Raw genomic sequence first — 17,289 nt, 5'->3', positions numbered from 1 at the left:
GTGGGAGGAAACCGGAGCACCCGGAGGAAACCCACGCAGACACAGGGAGAACTTGCAAACTCCACACAGGCAGTACCCAGAATTGAACCCGGGTCACTGGACATATATAGTATATATAAATATATAGTTCTCGGGCATAATACAAGAAATCCTTATTTTCTCTCAGTCATTATTCCACAGCGCGCCTTTCCATAGTGGGTTCCTGGTGTTTCTGTGGTGAAGTCCAGCATCTTCAGCTATAACCAATAAGCAGTAACCAAGGAAGTATAGTGCACATAACAATTAAAAAAAATACTTGCACACTCTGCTGTTCACTTTACTATCAAATGCGCGAAAAATTTTACAGGACACATGCATACACCATGTGAATATGAGCATTGAAAGCATATGTTCATTACTCATTTCGATTTACTATGGTGGCTAGTGGCAGTTTTAGACAGTGTTTGGAAATGAAGATGGGCAGGTGGCAGTGGGAGAGCATTTGGTGGTAGTGATCATAATTCAGTCAGTTTTAACATAATTATGGAAAAGGACAAGGATAGAACAGGAGTTAGAGTTCTTAATTGGGGAAAGGCCAATTTTACTAAACTGAGTGATTTAGCGAAAGTGGACTGGGAACAGCTACTTGAAGGTAAATCAGTGTCAGAGCAGTGGGAGGCATTCAAAAGGGGAGATTCAAGGGGTTCAGAGTAAACATGTTCCCACAAAGAAAAAGGGTGGGACAGCCAAATTTATGGGGTTTACAGGGCAAGATAAGGCAGAAAAGGAAAGATTATGTCTGATACCAAGAACTCAACACTACAGAAAGCCAAGAGGAGTATAGAAAGTGGAGGGGTGAAATCAAAAATGAAACCAAGAGAGAGCATGAAAGAACATTGGCAAGCAAAATCAAGGTGAACCCAAAGATGTTTCATCAATACATTAGGAGAAAGAGGATAACTAAGGAAAGAATAGGGCCCATAAAAGACCAAAAAGGTAACCTATGTGTAGGGGTGGAAGATGTTGCTATTGTTCTTAAATGAATACTTTGCATCTCTCTTCACAAAAGAGGGAGATAATGCAGATATTGTAGTTAAGGAAGAGGGGTGTGAAGTATTGGATGTGATATACATAGGGAGAGAGGAAGTATTAATGGGATTAGCATCCTTGAAAGTTGATAAATCACCAGGCCCGGTTGAAATCTACCCAAGTTAAAAGAAGCAAGAGAGGAAATAGCGGAAGGTCTGACCATCATTTTCCAGTCCTCACTGGATACAGGTCTGGTGCTGGAAGATTGCAGGACTGCTTACGTTGTACCTCTGTTTAAAAAGGGAGCGATGGATAGACCGAATAATTACAGGCCAGTCAGTCTAACCTCAGTAGTGGGCAAATTATTGGAATCAATTCTGAGAGACAGGATAAACTGTCACTTAGAAAGGTACGGATTAATCAAAGATAGCCAGCATGGATTTGTTAAGGGAAGATCTTGTCTGACCAACTGGATCGAAGATTTTGAAGTAGTAACAAGGAAGATAGATGAGGGTAGTGCAGCTGATGTGGTCTACTTGAATTTTAGCAAGGCTTTTGACAAGGTCCCACATGGCAGACTGGTTAAAAAAAATAAAATCCCATGGGATCCAGTGAAATGCAGCAAGGTGGAAACAAAATGGCTCAGTGGCAGGAAACAAAGGGTAATTGTTGTTGGGTGTTTTTGCGACTGGAGGGCTGTTTCCAGTGACATTCCGCAGGTCTCAGACCTGGGTCCCCCACTTTTTGTGGTATATATTAACTATTTGGAAGTAAATGTGGGGGGCATGATCAAGATTTTGCAGATGACACAAAGATTGGCCATGTGGTAGATAGTGAGGAGGATAGCTGTAGGCTGCAGGAAGATATTGATGAACTGGTCAGATGGGCAGAAAAGCGGCAAATGGAATTCAACTTGGAGAAATGCGAGGTGATGCATTTGGGGAGGTCAAACAAGGCAAAGGAATAGACGATTAATGGGAAAATACTGAGAAATGTAGAGGAAGTGAGGGACCTTGGAGTGTATGTCCACAGATTCCTGAAGGTAGCAGGACAGGTCGATAAGGTGGTTAAATAGGCATATGGAATCCTTTCCTTTATTAGCAAGGTATAGACTATAAGAGCAGGGAGGTTATGCTGGAACTGTATAAATCATTGGTTAGGTCGCAACTTGAGTACTGTGTGCAGTTCTGGTCACTTCATTACCGAAAGAATGTAATTGTACTAGAGGGGGTACAGAGGAGATTTACGAGGATGTTGCCAGGACTGGAAAAATGCAGTTGTGAGGAAAGATTGGATAGGCTGGGTTGTTCTTCTTGGAACAGAGAAGGCTGAGGGGAGATCTGATTGAAATGTACAAAATTTTGAGGGGCCTGGAGAGTGGACGTGAAGGGCCTACTAACCTTAGCAGAGAGGTCAGTGACTAGGAGGCATAGATTTAAAGTGATTGGTAGAAAGATTAGAGGGGAGAGGAGGAAAAGTTTTTATACCCAGAGGATGCTGGGGGTCTGGAACTCACTGCCTGAAAGGGTAGTTGAGGCAGAAACACTCAACTCATTCAAAAGGAGTCTGGATATGCACCTCGAGTGCTGTAATCTGCAGGGCTACGGACCAAATGCTGGAAGGTGAGATTAGACTGGGTGGATCGTTTTTCGGCTGGCACAGACACGATGGGCCAATTGGCCTCTTTCTGTGCTGTAAACTTTCTACGATTCTAGTGGCTTAACACATTAGACATCCTGTATTTAAAGCATCTGCTTAGTCTCCCACCTCATCATCTTCTGGAAAGGGCACAGACTTGCCAAGGTACTACCAAAGAAACTTACTTCAGGTACAGATGGTACTTTGTCTGCAAATAGTTGGCACCCTGTGAATAAAAAAAAAAGAGAACAATTATTACAATACAATGCCAACAACCTGTACACCCCCTATTCCCACCCTGCCATATGTGGTTCTTTTGTTCCCATCATACCTTCCCTGTAGGTATCTTCCCACTTTGCACCATCTCCATCAGTGGATGCAGCTCATCCCTCAATTCTGAAAGCTGCAAGAGATAAATCAGAAACTAATGTCCTGCTTCTTACAGAAACTTAGCATCGATGGTCTTAAAATCAATCCACAGTCATAACAAGTAGCAAGTATCTAAGACAGGAATGCCCAAACTTTCTGTCTTTCTAAGCGGCTTTTAAAGAGGAAGATTTCAATAGTTACAAAAAGTCAGATACCTTCAAGTGAAGGGGATAAAGAAATCTGGGAGACTACACTACCGTAGCATAATTCATAGGCTGCAAATAGTAGGAACTTTCTTTCTTTTGGGCCTCCTTATCTCGAGAGACAATGGATACGCGCCTGGAGGTGGTCAGTGGTTTGTGAAGCAGCGCCTGGAGTGGCTATAAAGGCCAATTCTGGAGTGACAGGCTCTTCCACAGGTGCTGCAGAGAAATTTGTTTGTTGGGGCTGTTGCACAGTTGGCTCTCCCCTTGCGCCTCTGTCTTTTTTCCTGCCAACTACTAAGTCTCTTCGACTCGCCACAATTTAGCCCTGTCTTTATGGCTGCCCGCCAGCTCTGGCGAATGCTGGCAACTGACTCCCACGACTTGTGATCAATGTCACACGATTTCATGTCGCGTTTGCAGACGTCTTTATAACGGAGACATGGACGGCCGGTGGGTCTGATACCAGTGGCGAGCTCGCTGTACAATGTGTCTTTGGGGATCCTGCCATCTTCCATGCGGCTCACATGGCCAAGCCATCTCAAGCGCCGCTGACTCAGTAGTGTGTATAAGCTGGGGATGTTGGCCGCTTCAAGGACTTCTGTGTTGGAGATATAGTCCTGCCACCTGATGCCAAGTATTCTCCGAAGGCAGCGAAGATGGAATGAATTGAGACGTCGCTCTTGGCTGGCATACGTTGTCCAGGCCTCGCTGCCGTAGAGCAAGGTACTGAGGACACAGGCCTGATACACTCGGACTTTTGTGTTCCGTGTCAGTGCGCCATTTTCCCACACTCTCTTGGCCAGTCTGAACATAGCAGTGGAAGCCTTACCCATGCGCTTGTTGATTTCTGCATCTAGAGACAGGTTACTGGTGATAGTTGAGCCTAGGTAGGTGAACTCTTGAACCACTTCCAGAGCGTGGTCGCCAATATTGATGGATGGAGCATTTCTGACATCCTGCCCCATGATGTTCGTTTTCTTGAGGCTGATGGTTAGGCCAAATTCATTGCAGGCAGACGCAAACCTGTCGATGAGACTCTGCAGGCATTCTTCAGTGTGAGATGTTAAAGCAGCATCGTCAGCAAAGAGGAGTTCTCTGATGAGGACTTTCCGTACTTTGGACTTCGCTCTTAGACGGGCAAGGTTGAACAACCTGCCCCCTGATCTTGTGTGGAGGAAAATTCCTTCTTCAGAGGATTTGAACGCATGTGAAAGCAGCAGGGAGAAGAAAATCCCAAAAAGTGTGGGTGCGAGAACACAGCCCTGTTTCACACCACTCAGGATAGGAAAGGGCTCTGATGAGGAGCCACCATGTTGAATTGTGCCTTTCATATTGTCATGGAATGAGGTGATGATACTTAGTAGCTTTGGTGGACATCCGATCTTTTCTAGTAGTCTGAAGAGACCACGTCTGCTGACGAGGTCAAAGGCTTTGGTGAGATCAATGAAAGCAATGTAGAGGGGCATCTGTTGTTCACGGCATTTCTCCTGTATCTGACGAAGGGAGAACAGCATGTCAATAGTCGATCTCTCTGCACGAAAGCCACACTGTGCCTCAGGGTAGACGCGCTCGGCCAGCTTCTGGAGCCTGTTCAGAGCGACTCGAGCAAAGACTTTCCCCACTATGCTGAGCAGGGAGATTCCACGGTAGTTGTTGCAGTCACCGCGGTCACCTTTGTAACGGTCACTAAGGGGTTAAAAACTGCCATGTTTAATCTGTTGTTACTATACCACTTGAATGAACCTGTGCAGGTTATGGCCTGCTGCAGTTTACATGAGGTGCTAGATTTTTAAAGTAGAATGCTTTTAAGAAATGTTGTAGTTATGCTTGGGAATAGTTATACTTTGTATGTGTATCAATGCATTATATTAAAATTAAGTTGTGTACCTTGTGTTTGGAATCATGTTATGTGAAATGTATATTTCTATGCTGAACTGGAAAGATGGTGAAAGACTGTGTCTACTGTAGTAACAACAGCAGAAATGGCTTTTAGATGAAACAGGATGTCTTCATGACTGCTCTTCTCCATTTCAATTAAGACGGACTCAGGATAACAATATGTGATAGATTTGCAGGCCTCAGAGATGGAAATGCAAATAAAGGTATTCAGAGGCCATTCACGACTGGAATGTTAATGGATATCACAAACATCGCCATTGTGTGACAATTACTTAGACCATCAAACCATCTGTAGAGACAATGTATGGAAGGTGAGTCATACCTGACCAATTGAAAGGGTTAAGTTGGAACATAACCTAATATGGAATGAAGAAACCCTCAGAGGGGGATAAAGAAAAGGTGCTGGGAGACATCGACGCGCACAGATTTGAAGAGACCGTACTAGGGTCAACAGAACACTTAGAGAGAAGACTGCGCCACACTGGCTCGGGAGGCAAGAACTGAGGATACTCTGCTGTATAACGACTGCCGTTGGTTAAGTATTGCTTTGTAAATCCTTCCTATGCTTAACAAACTCTCTACCTTGATTCAAGATCAGTCTGTACCTTCTAGGTCAAAGACTAGTCAATATTTCCCCCCTCCTCCCAAAACACACAAAAATCTTACAAAGCCAAAGGTTGTGGCAACCGATTAAAAGACTGTTGTGACGTGCACCAAAAATGCAATGATACAAATTATGGACTAACTCAGAATAGTTATGCAAAACTGACCTTGACATTTAAAAAAAAAGATCCTTTATTTTAAAAAGTGAACTGTCCAAAATAGTTGAAGAAAAAGGAATTGGCCTTTGTGTATTCAAACTGTCTGACAAAGAAAGACAAAGGACAAATCTTCAAAGCTAAGAGGTATCAATTGAACCCATCCTAAAACATTCCAGAATTGAATGTCTCCTTCTAAAACAAAGGTGTGAAGTAGCCACGTCCTGGGCCATTGTGCGATCACCATGGGGATCAGAACGTCTCCTACCAGATGAGAAGTAACACAGCTTTACCTTAAAAAAAAAGACAACAAAAAAAGAGAGAGCCAGAGAGAAAAGCAACATCCAGCAGCTTGTTTTCCAGCAAGGCAGAAGGCACATACCTTGCTGTAGAATCCTACATCTACATTATACAGCAGCAAACTAGAAGTGACCCACCATCTTCAACTGAACTTTCAATCAAAAGAGAAATCTACAATCATCTCAGACCTGTGCCCATCGAGAACTTGATTTCCAAGAGAATTCAACAGGTTTATTGTGACCACCCCCCCCACTAAAAATCAGTTCCCCCTCGTCCCCCTCTCTGTCTTGTGCGCGCGCCCGTGCACGAGCGAATGTTTGAGTGGAGGAGGTTGCGACAATTTTGGGATAAGGTGTATCAATCAATAAATAATTGATTTTCTGTTCTTTTAAACCCAGAAGAAAACCTGTTGCTGTCTGTTTATTTGAAAAATAAAACACCAAAGGGTTAAACTCCAATAACAAAACACTTGCTACGGTCAGGTGGGGAGTTGAATAGTGGGAACCATCCATATCGCACCATGTATCCATAACATGTAGACAGGCCAACCATGGGCGATGCCACATTGGATTTGGTACTGGGTAATGAACCCGGCCAGGTGTTAGATTTAGATGTAGGTGAGCACTTTGGTGATAGTGATCACAATTCGGTTAGGTTTACCTTAGCGATGGGCAGGGACAGGTATATACTGCAGGGCAAGAATTATAGCTGGGGGAAAGGAAATTATGATGCGATTAGGTAAGATTTAGGATGCGTAGGATGGGGAAGGAAACTGCAGGGGATGGGCACAATCGAAATGTGGAGCTTATTCAAGGAGCAGCTACTGCGTGTCCTTGATAAGTATGTACCTGTCATACACGAGGGAGCCGTGGTTTACTAAAGAAGTTGAAGCGCTTGTCAAGAGGAAGAAGGCGGCTTATGTTAGGATGAGACGTGAAGGCTCAGTTAGGGCGCTTGAGAGTTACGAGCTAGCCAGGAAGGATCTAAAGGGAGAGCTAAGAAGAGCAAGGAGAGGACACGAAAAATCATTGGCGGATAGGATCAAGGAAAACCCTAAGGCTTTCTATAGGTATAACAGGAATAAAAGAATGACTAGAGTTAGATTAGGGCCAATCAAGGATAGTAGTGGGAAGTTGTGTGTGGAATCAGAGGAGATAGGGGAAGCGTTAAATGAATATTTTTCGTCAGTATTTACAGTAGAGAAAGAAAATGTTGTCAAGGAGAATACTGAGATTCAGACTACTAGGCTAGATGGGATTGAGGTTCACAAGGAGGAGGTGTTAGCAATTTTGGAAAGTGTGAAAATAGATAGGTCCCCTGGGCCAGATGGGATTTATCCTAGGATTCTCTGGGAAGCCAGGGAGGAGATTGCAGAGCCTTTGTCCTTGATCATTATGTCGTCATTGTCGACAGGAATAGTGCCGGAAGACTGGAGGATAGCAAATGTTGTCCCCTTGTTCAAGAAGGGGAGTAGAGACAGCCCTGGTAATTATAGACCTGTGAGCCTTACTTCGGTTGTGGGTAAAATGTTGGAAAAGGTTATAAGAGACAGGATTTATAATCATCTTGAAAAGAATAAGTTCATTAGCGATAGTCAGCACGGTTTTGTGAAGGGTAGGTCGTGCCTCACAAACCTTATTGAGTTTTTCGAGAAGGTGACCAAACAGGTGGATGAGGGTAAAGCAGTGGATGTGGTGTATATGGATTTCAGTAAGGCGTTTGATAAGGTTCCCCATGGTAGGCTATTGCAGAAAATACGGAAGTATGGGGTTGAAGGTGATTTAGAGCTTTGGATCAGAAATTGACTAGCTGAAAGAAGACAGAGGGTGGTGGTTGATGGCAAATGTTCATCCTGGAGTTCAGTTACTAGTGGTGTACCACAAGAATCTGTTTTGGGGCCACTGCTGTTTGTCATTTTTATAAATGACCTGGATGAGGGTGTAGAAGGGTGGGTTAGTAAATTTGCGGATGACACGAAGGTCGGTGGAGTTGTGGATAGTGCCGAAGGATGTTGTAGGGTACAGAGGGACATAGATAGGCTGTAGAGCTGGGCTGAGAGATGGCAAATGGAGTTTAATGCGGAAAAGTGTGAGGTGATTCACTTTGGAAGGAGTAACAGGAATGCAGAGTACTGGGCTAATGGGAAGATTCTTGGTAGTGTAGATGAACAGAGAGATCTTGGTGTCCAGGTACATAAATCCCTGAAAGTTGCTACCTCGGTTAATAGGGCTGTTAAGAAGGCATATGGTGTGTTAGCTTTTATTAGTAGGGGGATCGAGTTTCGGAGCCACGAGGTCATGCTGCAGCTGTACAAAACTCTGGTGAGGCCGCACCTGGAGTATTGCGTGCAGTTCTGGTCACCGCATTATAGGAAGGATGTGGAAGCTTTGGAAAGGGTGCAGAGGAGATTTACTAGGATGTTGCCTGGTATGGAGGGAAGGTCTTACGAGGAAAGGCTGAGGGACTTGAGGTTGTTTTCGTTGGAGAGAAGGAGGAGGAGAGGTGACTTAATAGAGACATATAAGATAATCAGAGGGTTAGATAGGGTGGATAGTGAGAGTCTTTTTCCTCGGATGTTGATGGCAAACACAAGGGGACATAGCTTTAAGTTGAGGGGTGATAGATATAGGACAGATGTCAGAGGTAGTTTCTTTACTCAGAGAGTAGTAGGGGCGTGGAACGCCCTGCCTGCAACAGTAGTAGACTCGCCAACTTTAAGGGCATTTAAGTGGTCATTGGATAGACATATGGATGAAAATGGAATAGTGTAGGTCAGATGGTTTCACAGGTCGGCGCAACATCGCGGGCCGAAGGGCCTGTACTGCACTGTAATGTTCTAATTCTAATTCTAACACTGTCGACATCCAGATTGGCATCTTATCCTGAATGGATGCATTTCGGATTTAATTATTTTTCAAAAAATTCAGCTATTCTGAAAAGTCAGTGTTTATAAACACTTACTAATTGCGCAGCGACCCCAAATCTAAGCTTCCCTGAAAATTGAGCTGCAGCTGTTGCCGTAAAATGCAAGAAGGCCAGAAGTAGTGAATTCAGAACGTTAAGAGTCTGCCTGGAGTAGTGTTACACTACTAATCCACAATCACAAACTGTAACTGATGGCACTGTTGGAAAGAGGCAAATCCTGCATATTAAAGTCTCGATTCCATTTTAGCTATTTTCATCCCTTTTCCCATCCTCCTACACCACTAGGTCACCCAGTCAAGCAACTGCTCTGGAAATCCTTACCAGAAAGCACAGATCCATTCCAGTTTACTCTTTACATGATGTATGAGGAGCTCCCAGTGAAGTAGTTTCTGGCTGCACAACTCTTGGCTTTTCTTCTTTTAACTATTTTGTACGTCAGATTAATTTATTTTTAATCCTTTCTATATACCATTTAACATTATTCAGAAAAAACAGCAAAACATGAATAAACTAAAGAGCAGCTTTAAAAGTTTTGCTAACCTTTTCTTTGAAATCCTGAATGAGTTCCAGAAGCTCTGGTGACTCTTTCTTCAGCAGTTTCATTTTTTCTTTATGGGACATTTTCTTCAAATCCTTTTTGATTTTCAGATCCTTTTCTGTCTCTTTCTGGGTTTCCTGCTCCTGGGTAAATGCCTGCGACAAGAACACTCCATGAAATAACCAAATCTCCCCCTCGGCCTTTCTCGAAAACCCTGCCTCCTTTGAGATAGAGTCTCAGGAGTGCAGGCAGCCCTCAAGATACCTCATCCCACTTCTCATTCTTCATCTGCACTTGCGTTGGCAGGATATCTTCTCACCTGATAGTCATAAAAATCTTGCAGCTTGGATAATAATCGGAGCAGGAATCATCATTGATTTCCCATCCTATGCAAAGGGGCACTGAGCTGAATTGTAGTCTCCCAGCCAATTAAGATCAGTCGATGGGAGAGGAGCAAAACTGCAATTTAAGGAATGAATGCCTTTCCTTTTGGGCCCTGTGCCTTAAATCCAGCACCAACAGTGGAGATTGAAGGCCTGCTACCCAACCCGACGACATGTGTTGGGTTCAGGTTGCGTTGCACTTCCAGATCTGGCGTTCAGGCTCAGGTCGGGACGCGTCAGACACGTTCTATCACAGGCTCCACTATTTATTTAATTTTTGGACTAGAAAGGTGGTTTCGTTACAGATATTTTAAAATTGCGCAGATCAGCAACAAAGTGAAAAACGGAAGGCAAGTTAACTGATGGTCGGGTCGGGCGCGGTAAAAAAAAAATGGAAGGACTCGGGCCGAGCTCGGGTCGGATGTGGTTCTGTTGGGCTCGGGTCATTTTTTTTTTTTGCAGACCCGAGCTGGCCTTTAGTGGAGATGACATCTCCTCTAGTTAGAGGGATATTGCATGAGTAGAGCTTCTCTCATCTCTGGGATTTACAGACAATGGGAGGGAGAATGAAGATCCCTTTTGGACAGTTATTTTACGCAGTGAAGCAAGTTTATGTAATTGCAATCTAGTTCACTTTTGTATGAGTTTACAGCACAAAATTCAAGTAAAGACATATAAAAGAAAGTTTTAAGATGAAAATAGCTTTACTTGTTTAACAGGGACAAAATTTCCCAACCCTTCAAATTTAGCAACAGCACTCAAGTATCATAGACAGGGTGTGAGAGACAATACTGAACTGACCTAACTGCTATGCAAAGGTTGTGCTTCAGGTGCAGCATGGATTTAAAACACATGAGGTAATCTCCTGCATACCCATCTCCCTGTATCTCTCGATGCTGCCCCGACCCACTTCCACACAGTGTGATTCAGAATAATGGGAGAATCAAATGGAGTCGGGGAGAAGCCCTGCGCTACATATTATTGGTGCTATAAAAGGAGACCTGGGTTACTGCATTCAATGATCCTTTAAACAGGAGAGTAATGGGCACCTCAACATTAGCCAGAATAGGTGCAGAAGGTGCAAAGAGACATCAAGCAATTTCTCGAGGAAAATTGGGGGGAAAGAGGGGAAATTATTCCAGACTGCTCCGATGCCCTTTCCAATTACTGTCTGTAAAGGAATACTAGAGCAAGTGTCAGTTCATCAGATCACTAAGCAGCAAGTCTTACACTTAGACCCTGATAACAATGATACCCAAAATAAACCCATAAACAGCATTTAAATACAGAGAATGGAGACTGCAAGCATTCTGAAAATGTCAGGATAACACATGGCTGGATCTCTCATTACAGGGTGCAACAATCTGGGCTCTCCATCCCCCCTTGGCCCACTGACTTTTTGGCAGATCAGACAGGCAGATGCAGAGATTAAGTCAGGAAAGCATTCTGCCTCCCCATCACTTTCAATGGGTCAGTTCCACCAGAACAAACCACACCTGCCCATGTGCGTGGACACATTGCAAAGACATTGAATGCCAGAAATATGGCTGACATCAAGCAAGCATTGCAAAAACAGATGAAAGTTGAGCCCCAATGGAGATGTGCCCCAAACCTAGTGGTGGGGTAGAGAGAAAATCAGAAAGCCTAGAGCAGCACTTTCTGCACCTACATTGATAATTCTCCTTTAATACAAATTAACTGGTTACCTGAATAAGGTCGAGTCCAAAGTCATCCTCAGTCAGATTCTCCGCCAATCGTTTCTGAATATTCATAGCCTCTTGCTCCTCCTCCTCAGCTTCTGCCAGTGCCTCCTCCTGACTCTTACCACCTGCAAGTGTGTAAACAGCCAGATACTGAGAATCTCACCATGATAAATTCCCATACCTCCCTGCATTACCAGTAAATGTTCATCAGGATGAAGTACAAAATAGAAAATGCAGGATTATAATTTTCCAGTTGAGGATTCTCATGTCAAAAAAGGAAGAGATTACCAGTTAAAACATTTGTAAAACTTGAAGCAAAGTGCAGCAATGCACCCGATAGACTTGATCTCAGCTGTGCCACTATGACAAAAGGGTACTGGAATCAGTTGCTTACTGCATTCACACACCTCCCAACACCACTGGCAGAGAATTGTGAACGGATCATGCATTGCTAGCATGTCACCCAGAGACACTGATCCAGCTTGAATTCAGGATCAACATCTATTGGTTCCAAAAGGCTGGGTGTTGAGGGAATCTAAGTTAGACCCAATATGTTGCGTCTTTGGGGCTGTGAGGAGTGACAGTGGACACTTGCAGCCAAAGCAGTTTATTTAAGATGCACACCATGAATCACAAGATTGTTGCAGATGAAGGTGTTTTTGTCCCATTCAATCCCACGTTTCCAGAATACCAACTTTCGTGTCCTCACCATGATTCCAGTGTTCAAGCATTTGTCTTAAAGAAAATCACAGCCCCAAGATGCTTCCTGGGAACACGGGGGTACAGGATTCCTTACAGAACAGTCATTTAACAGCTACAGAAGAAAGAGGAGGTCAATGGACTGAATGAAAGGATAGAGAATTTGGCACTAAAATATGGGAGGTTCAACCTCTCAAACTGGAGAATGCAAAGCAGCAAGAAAACCTGCAAAGTCCATTATACTATTGAACATGTAATGGAGGAATGTGTCCCAATTTGTTGCAATTTTCAACAACACATCAATACAGAATCTGACTCCATTCTCACCAACGCTCAAACCACCGCATGTCACATTCCAAGAAAGAGCGGAAATCAGCCTTGGAATAAATGAATGAGTACAGTATGGCATAGCTCAGCTCACAATGAACAGCATAGCCAGTGACTTCAATATTGTCAGTTTTAATGAAGGGTTGCCATCCGAAACATGAACCCGTTTTCTTTTTCTGGTGATAAATGATCTGTTATACATTTTCTATTTTTAATTCCACTTCTTCAATTCTCAAGGTGGAGATGCTGTCCTTATGGTACAGGTGACAAAAATAAAGAATTTGTCTATAAAGAACCGGTTTATAATTCTGTTACATAAAATGCATGCAGGAAATCTTTCCCACCCTGTTGAAGCTGGTTCAACATGGAAAATTACTGGACTTACGCGGAAGCTCATCGACATAGTCTGTATTGTAAAATGCCGCCTTCTTCTGGCCCCAGGCCAACTCGTTCGGAAGGCCTGCAAAATGAAAACCATGTGAAGCAAAAATGAGTTTTACTGTAAAGAAAATAATTCAGCACTTGCAGAACAGTTTCTGTATTTTATCAGTTACAGGTTTAAGCAGGGATGCATGCTTCCAGGTCAGATGATTTATAAGCATAGTACAAGAAAGATTAGGCAATCAGGTTTTAAAATAAGTTACCAAAACTTAATAAGATAATCTCGTACAATATAATTTAATAAAAAAATTAAAATAGATGCAGCAACTGGTATCACTTGGCCAACAAGATGAAATGGGAATGGCACTCCCACTCCTCAGTCAGGAACCTGTTGTGTTTTTTTTTATAAAAAGAGTGGTCACTCATGTAAATAGCATCTGTTTAAAGTTAGATGGATTACTTGGTTCAATTTACTTCTTGGTATTGCAGAATGCAGTTTCTGCCACCAGAGGTCACTACAGCACGTCAACAAAGCTTCATAAAAGCTAGTTGAGGTTGGGGAGTTATGTGAAGTACAAGAGTGAGTGCACCCTTGTTCTGACATCTTGGCACTTTGGTCCTGGTACAATTGATTTATCCCCTCCTTGCAATCACACAGGGGTTTCCTTTGTTGGAGGTGAGCTCGCCCAAGGGAATTCCAGAACGGGGAGGTGGAAAGAGATCGATGAATTTTGTTGAAACTGAATGCATTATATAAAATCTGACGCACTGCAGCACTACACTCACCAGCCTCCGATTTGCCCTCAAGGTCACTATCCATGTCAACATCTTCCTCATCAACATCATCTTCCTCAGAGTCAGGAATCTCCAGGGGCATCACCTCTTCCTATTTAAAAAAGGATAAATTCAATCAAATAGCAAATTTTAGGGTGGGTGGGGGGGGGGGGGGGGAAGAGGCTAATTGGTTAATTGTCACCATTAGTTTCTATCTTAATAGATGTATGCACATAATGACCCAAGGAAATGAAGATGAAGGCACTGTGCACTGGAAACAGTAGAAACCAACATAAGAACCCATGGACAGCTTCCTTTTAATTCACACCTTCTTATTGAAACACAAGATTGTGAGGGGGTTGACTGGGTAGATGCTGTATCCCCTTGTGGGGGCATCTAGAACTGGGGGCACAGTTTCAAAATAAGGGGTCTCCCTTTTAAGACAGATGAGGAGGAATTTCTTCTCACAGAGGGTCGTTAATCTTTAGAATTCTCTTTCCCAAAGAGTTGTGAAGGCTGGGTCTTTGAATATATTCAAGTCAAGACAGATTTCTGATCTACAAGGGAATAATGGGTTGGGTGGGTGAGGAGGCAGGAAAGTGGAGTTAAGGCCACCATCAGATCAGGCATGATCTCACTGAATAGCGGAGCAGGCTTGAGGGGCTGAATGGCCTACTCCTGCTCCTATTTATGTTCTTATGTACCTATTGAAGAGGTAAATTCTACAGTGTAAGACACCACCACAGCCTAAATGTGTAGGTACAGAAGGTGAGGTGAATTAAGTAGTGACATTAGATTCTGAGATAGATGACAGGATGGAAAAATTATAAAGTGCCTACCAACTGCCTCAAGGGATCAGAACATTCTTGTAGGATTTAGGAGGGACTGACAAGTGGCAGTGGTACTGGTACTACCCCAGGTGAACTAAGAGGTTCCACCACTTGTTATTCTGAACACCAGTAATGCACAGAACAGGAAACCCAACACTGCCTTCAATTGGAATGCAGGATTTCACAGAAATAACAACTGGCTGATCATGGATAAAAAGCAACTCACCAGACCTGCCCTGTATGGACATGTTATCTTCCATATCAGCTGTGGCTCAGTTGTAGCACTCTCACCTGAGTTAGAAGGCTGCGAGTTCGAGTCCCACTCCCGAGACTTGAGAACAAAATCTAGTCTGAGTCTTCAGTACAGTACTGAGGGAGTACTACTACACTGTCAGAGGTACCATCCTTCAAATGAGACTTTAAACCACAGTCCTCTCTGTACCCTCATATGGGTGAAAAGATTCTATATACTATTACAAAGGATGCTCCCCAGTGTTCTGGCCAATATTTATCCTGCAGCTAACTAAAACACTCTATCTGGTCACTGTCACATTGCTGTTTGTGGTACCTTACTGTGCTATGTTTATTACATTAAAACAATGAGTACATTTTAAAAAAAACTTCATCAGCTACAAATCGCTTTGGGACATCCTGAGGTTGTGAAAGACACTATATAACTGTTTTTCCTTTCCCATTGGAATCCTGCCATTGCTTCTCAGAGGATGCATTGCGAAACTTTTTCGGGAGTTTGTTTTCTTTTTCAACAAGGGGATTTAGAAACAAATCAAAGATTTTTGGGAGATCCTGTATCCCCCACAGGGTTCAGTGTCAGTTTAGTGGAGTCGATCACACCCACCTCACCCGCAGAGTCTTCACTCGCATCGTCTAGCATGACTCCATCAGCCAGCAGCTTCTGTAACACAAAATGCCACAGTCAGCAACAACAAGGATGATTCAGGTTTAAAAAGTCTGCAACGGAGACCATCAACATACTAATATTCTTTTGCTGAAAAACTTGATTTGGCAATTGGGAATATTATGTGTTCCTGACAATTACCTTCTATAAAAATGCTTTTCCTCCTACCAGCCTTCTCACACCTGCCCAGCCAATAGAGTAGTCACAAGGTGGTACAGACTCTTTCATTTTGGAAAATCTATAACAATATACTCATCTAATCACAGAACATACTATGTGCATTTATCTATATATAAAAAATCTGATGTCGGAGCAACCGTACTTGCTGCCGTTACATTTTAGTTGCATGTTTGAGTCAATTGTCCTATTATAAATTATGTCCACATTTATAATGTTAAGTGCCAACGTAAACTAGTCTTACTTTAACTGCACCCTTCCTGCCATAGCAGCATTGTACAAACCTGGCTTTGCAGCTCCCAGCTCGTCAGCCTGTATTGTAGAAAAATTCCCATGTCCCAACTCTGTTTCCCAAATTGCCTTCGGTTTTGCTCTTTAATAAGTTACAATAGAACTTCAATTATTGTTCCTCCACCTGCTACACCTGCAGATTACACTTGTCTCAACTCCATGGGAGATCGACTAACACACAATTGCATGTGTTAGTAATTTACAGTTTTCTTGACTGGAGAGTTATGGTCATGCATCTCACTCACCTGGAGCTTCTTCTCGTGAAATTCATCCACATCATCATTATAATATTCTGAGGAGTTCTACATAGGGGAGAAAATAAATGAGTGTTTTCATGTCAAACAGAACTGCTCCTGCCCTACGTTCCACTTCATGGTCACAATTGTACATTTCGTAGCTCAACCGCTCCCCCCCAGGCGCTATATAAACGCAACTTTGCTCCTTCAATCAATATCACTGGTCATTTATCCTAATGCAATTTGAGGGATGTTGCTAGTGCAGAATGGCTGCTGTGTCTCGACATAATAGTCAAAGTACTTCATTGTGTGGAACACAGATGTTTCAATATCTTAAGGTGCTATGCAAGTTCAAATATTTTTGTCCCGTACCATCAAAAAAATATACCTTTCTCTTGATGGACAAGTTAACATTTTACTTCCAGCTATCTATTAATAACCAGTGTTTTATAAAAGGTGTAGCATAAATTCGTACTCTTTACCTCTATGAATAAAACCAAGTATCCCTCATGCTTTAACAGCCTTCACAACTTGTCCTGCCAACTAAGATGTGTGTACATACTCCCCAGGTTGCTATGTTCCTGTACTCCCTTTAAAATTGTATCATATAGGTTTATATGCCTCTCCTCACTCTTCCAATCAAAAAGTATAACTTCACACTTCTCTGCATGAAATTTCATCTGCCACGTGTCTGCCCATTTCACCAGTCTAAGTCCTCTTGAAGTCTGTTACTATCCTTCTGATTATTTACTTCATTTCTTAGTTTCATGTTATCTGCAAACATTGAAATTGTGCCCTGTACACACAGGTCATTAATAGACATTAAAAATGTAGTGGATCCAATGCTGACCCTTGGGGAACACCACTGTATACAACAACTTGTATTTATATAGAACTGTTAAAGTAGTAAAATGTCAAAGGCGCTTCGCAG

The 17,289-nt window shown here is 42.9% G+C and overlaps 1 protein-coding gene across 1 annotated transcript in view; it reads right to left on the bottom strand.

Annotated features, from left to right (window-relative positions):
• Nucleotides 1-17,289, bottom strand: part of utp3 (UTP3 small subunit processome component) — a 29,980-nt gene that overhangs the window by 11,147 nt on the left and 1,544 nt on the right. The window contains exons 3-10 of the mRNA XM_068017407.1: nt 16,368-16,424; nt 15,595-15,651; nt 13,921-14,020; nt 13,139-13,213; nt 11,731-11,852; nt 9,644-9,796; nt 2,978-3,049; nt 2,832-2,872 (exon numbers count right to left, since the gene is read on the bottom strand). Of these exons, the coding sequence (XP_067873508.1) occupies nt 2,832-2,872; nt 2,978-3,049; nt 9,644-9,796; nt 11,731-11,852; nt 13,139-13,213; nt 13,921-14,020; nt 15,595-15,651; nt 16,368-16,424 (677 nt within the window). The remainder of the gene's footprint in view (nt 1-2,831; nt 2,873-2,977; nt 3,050-9,643; nt 9,797-11,730; nt 11,853-13,138; nt 13,214-13,920; nt 14,021-15,594; nt 15,652-16,367; nt 16,425-17,289) is intronic.

This window comes from Heterodontus francisci, chromosome 37 (assembly GCF_036365525.1).
Source record: "Heterodontus francisci isolate sHetFra1 chromosome 37, sHetFra1.hap1, whole genome shotgun sequence".
Lineage (NCBI taxonomy): Eukaryota > Metazoa > Chordata > Chondrichthyes > Heterodontiformes > Heterodontidae > Heterodontus > Heterodontus francisci.
Note: the sequence above shows the minus strand (reverse complement) of the source record. Positions and strands in the feature narration are given on the sequence as shown.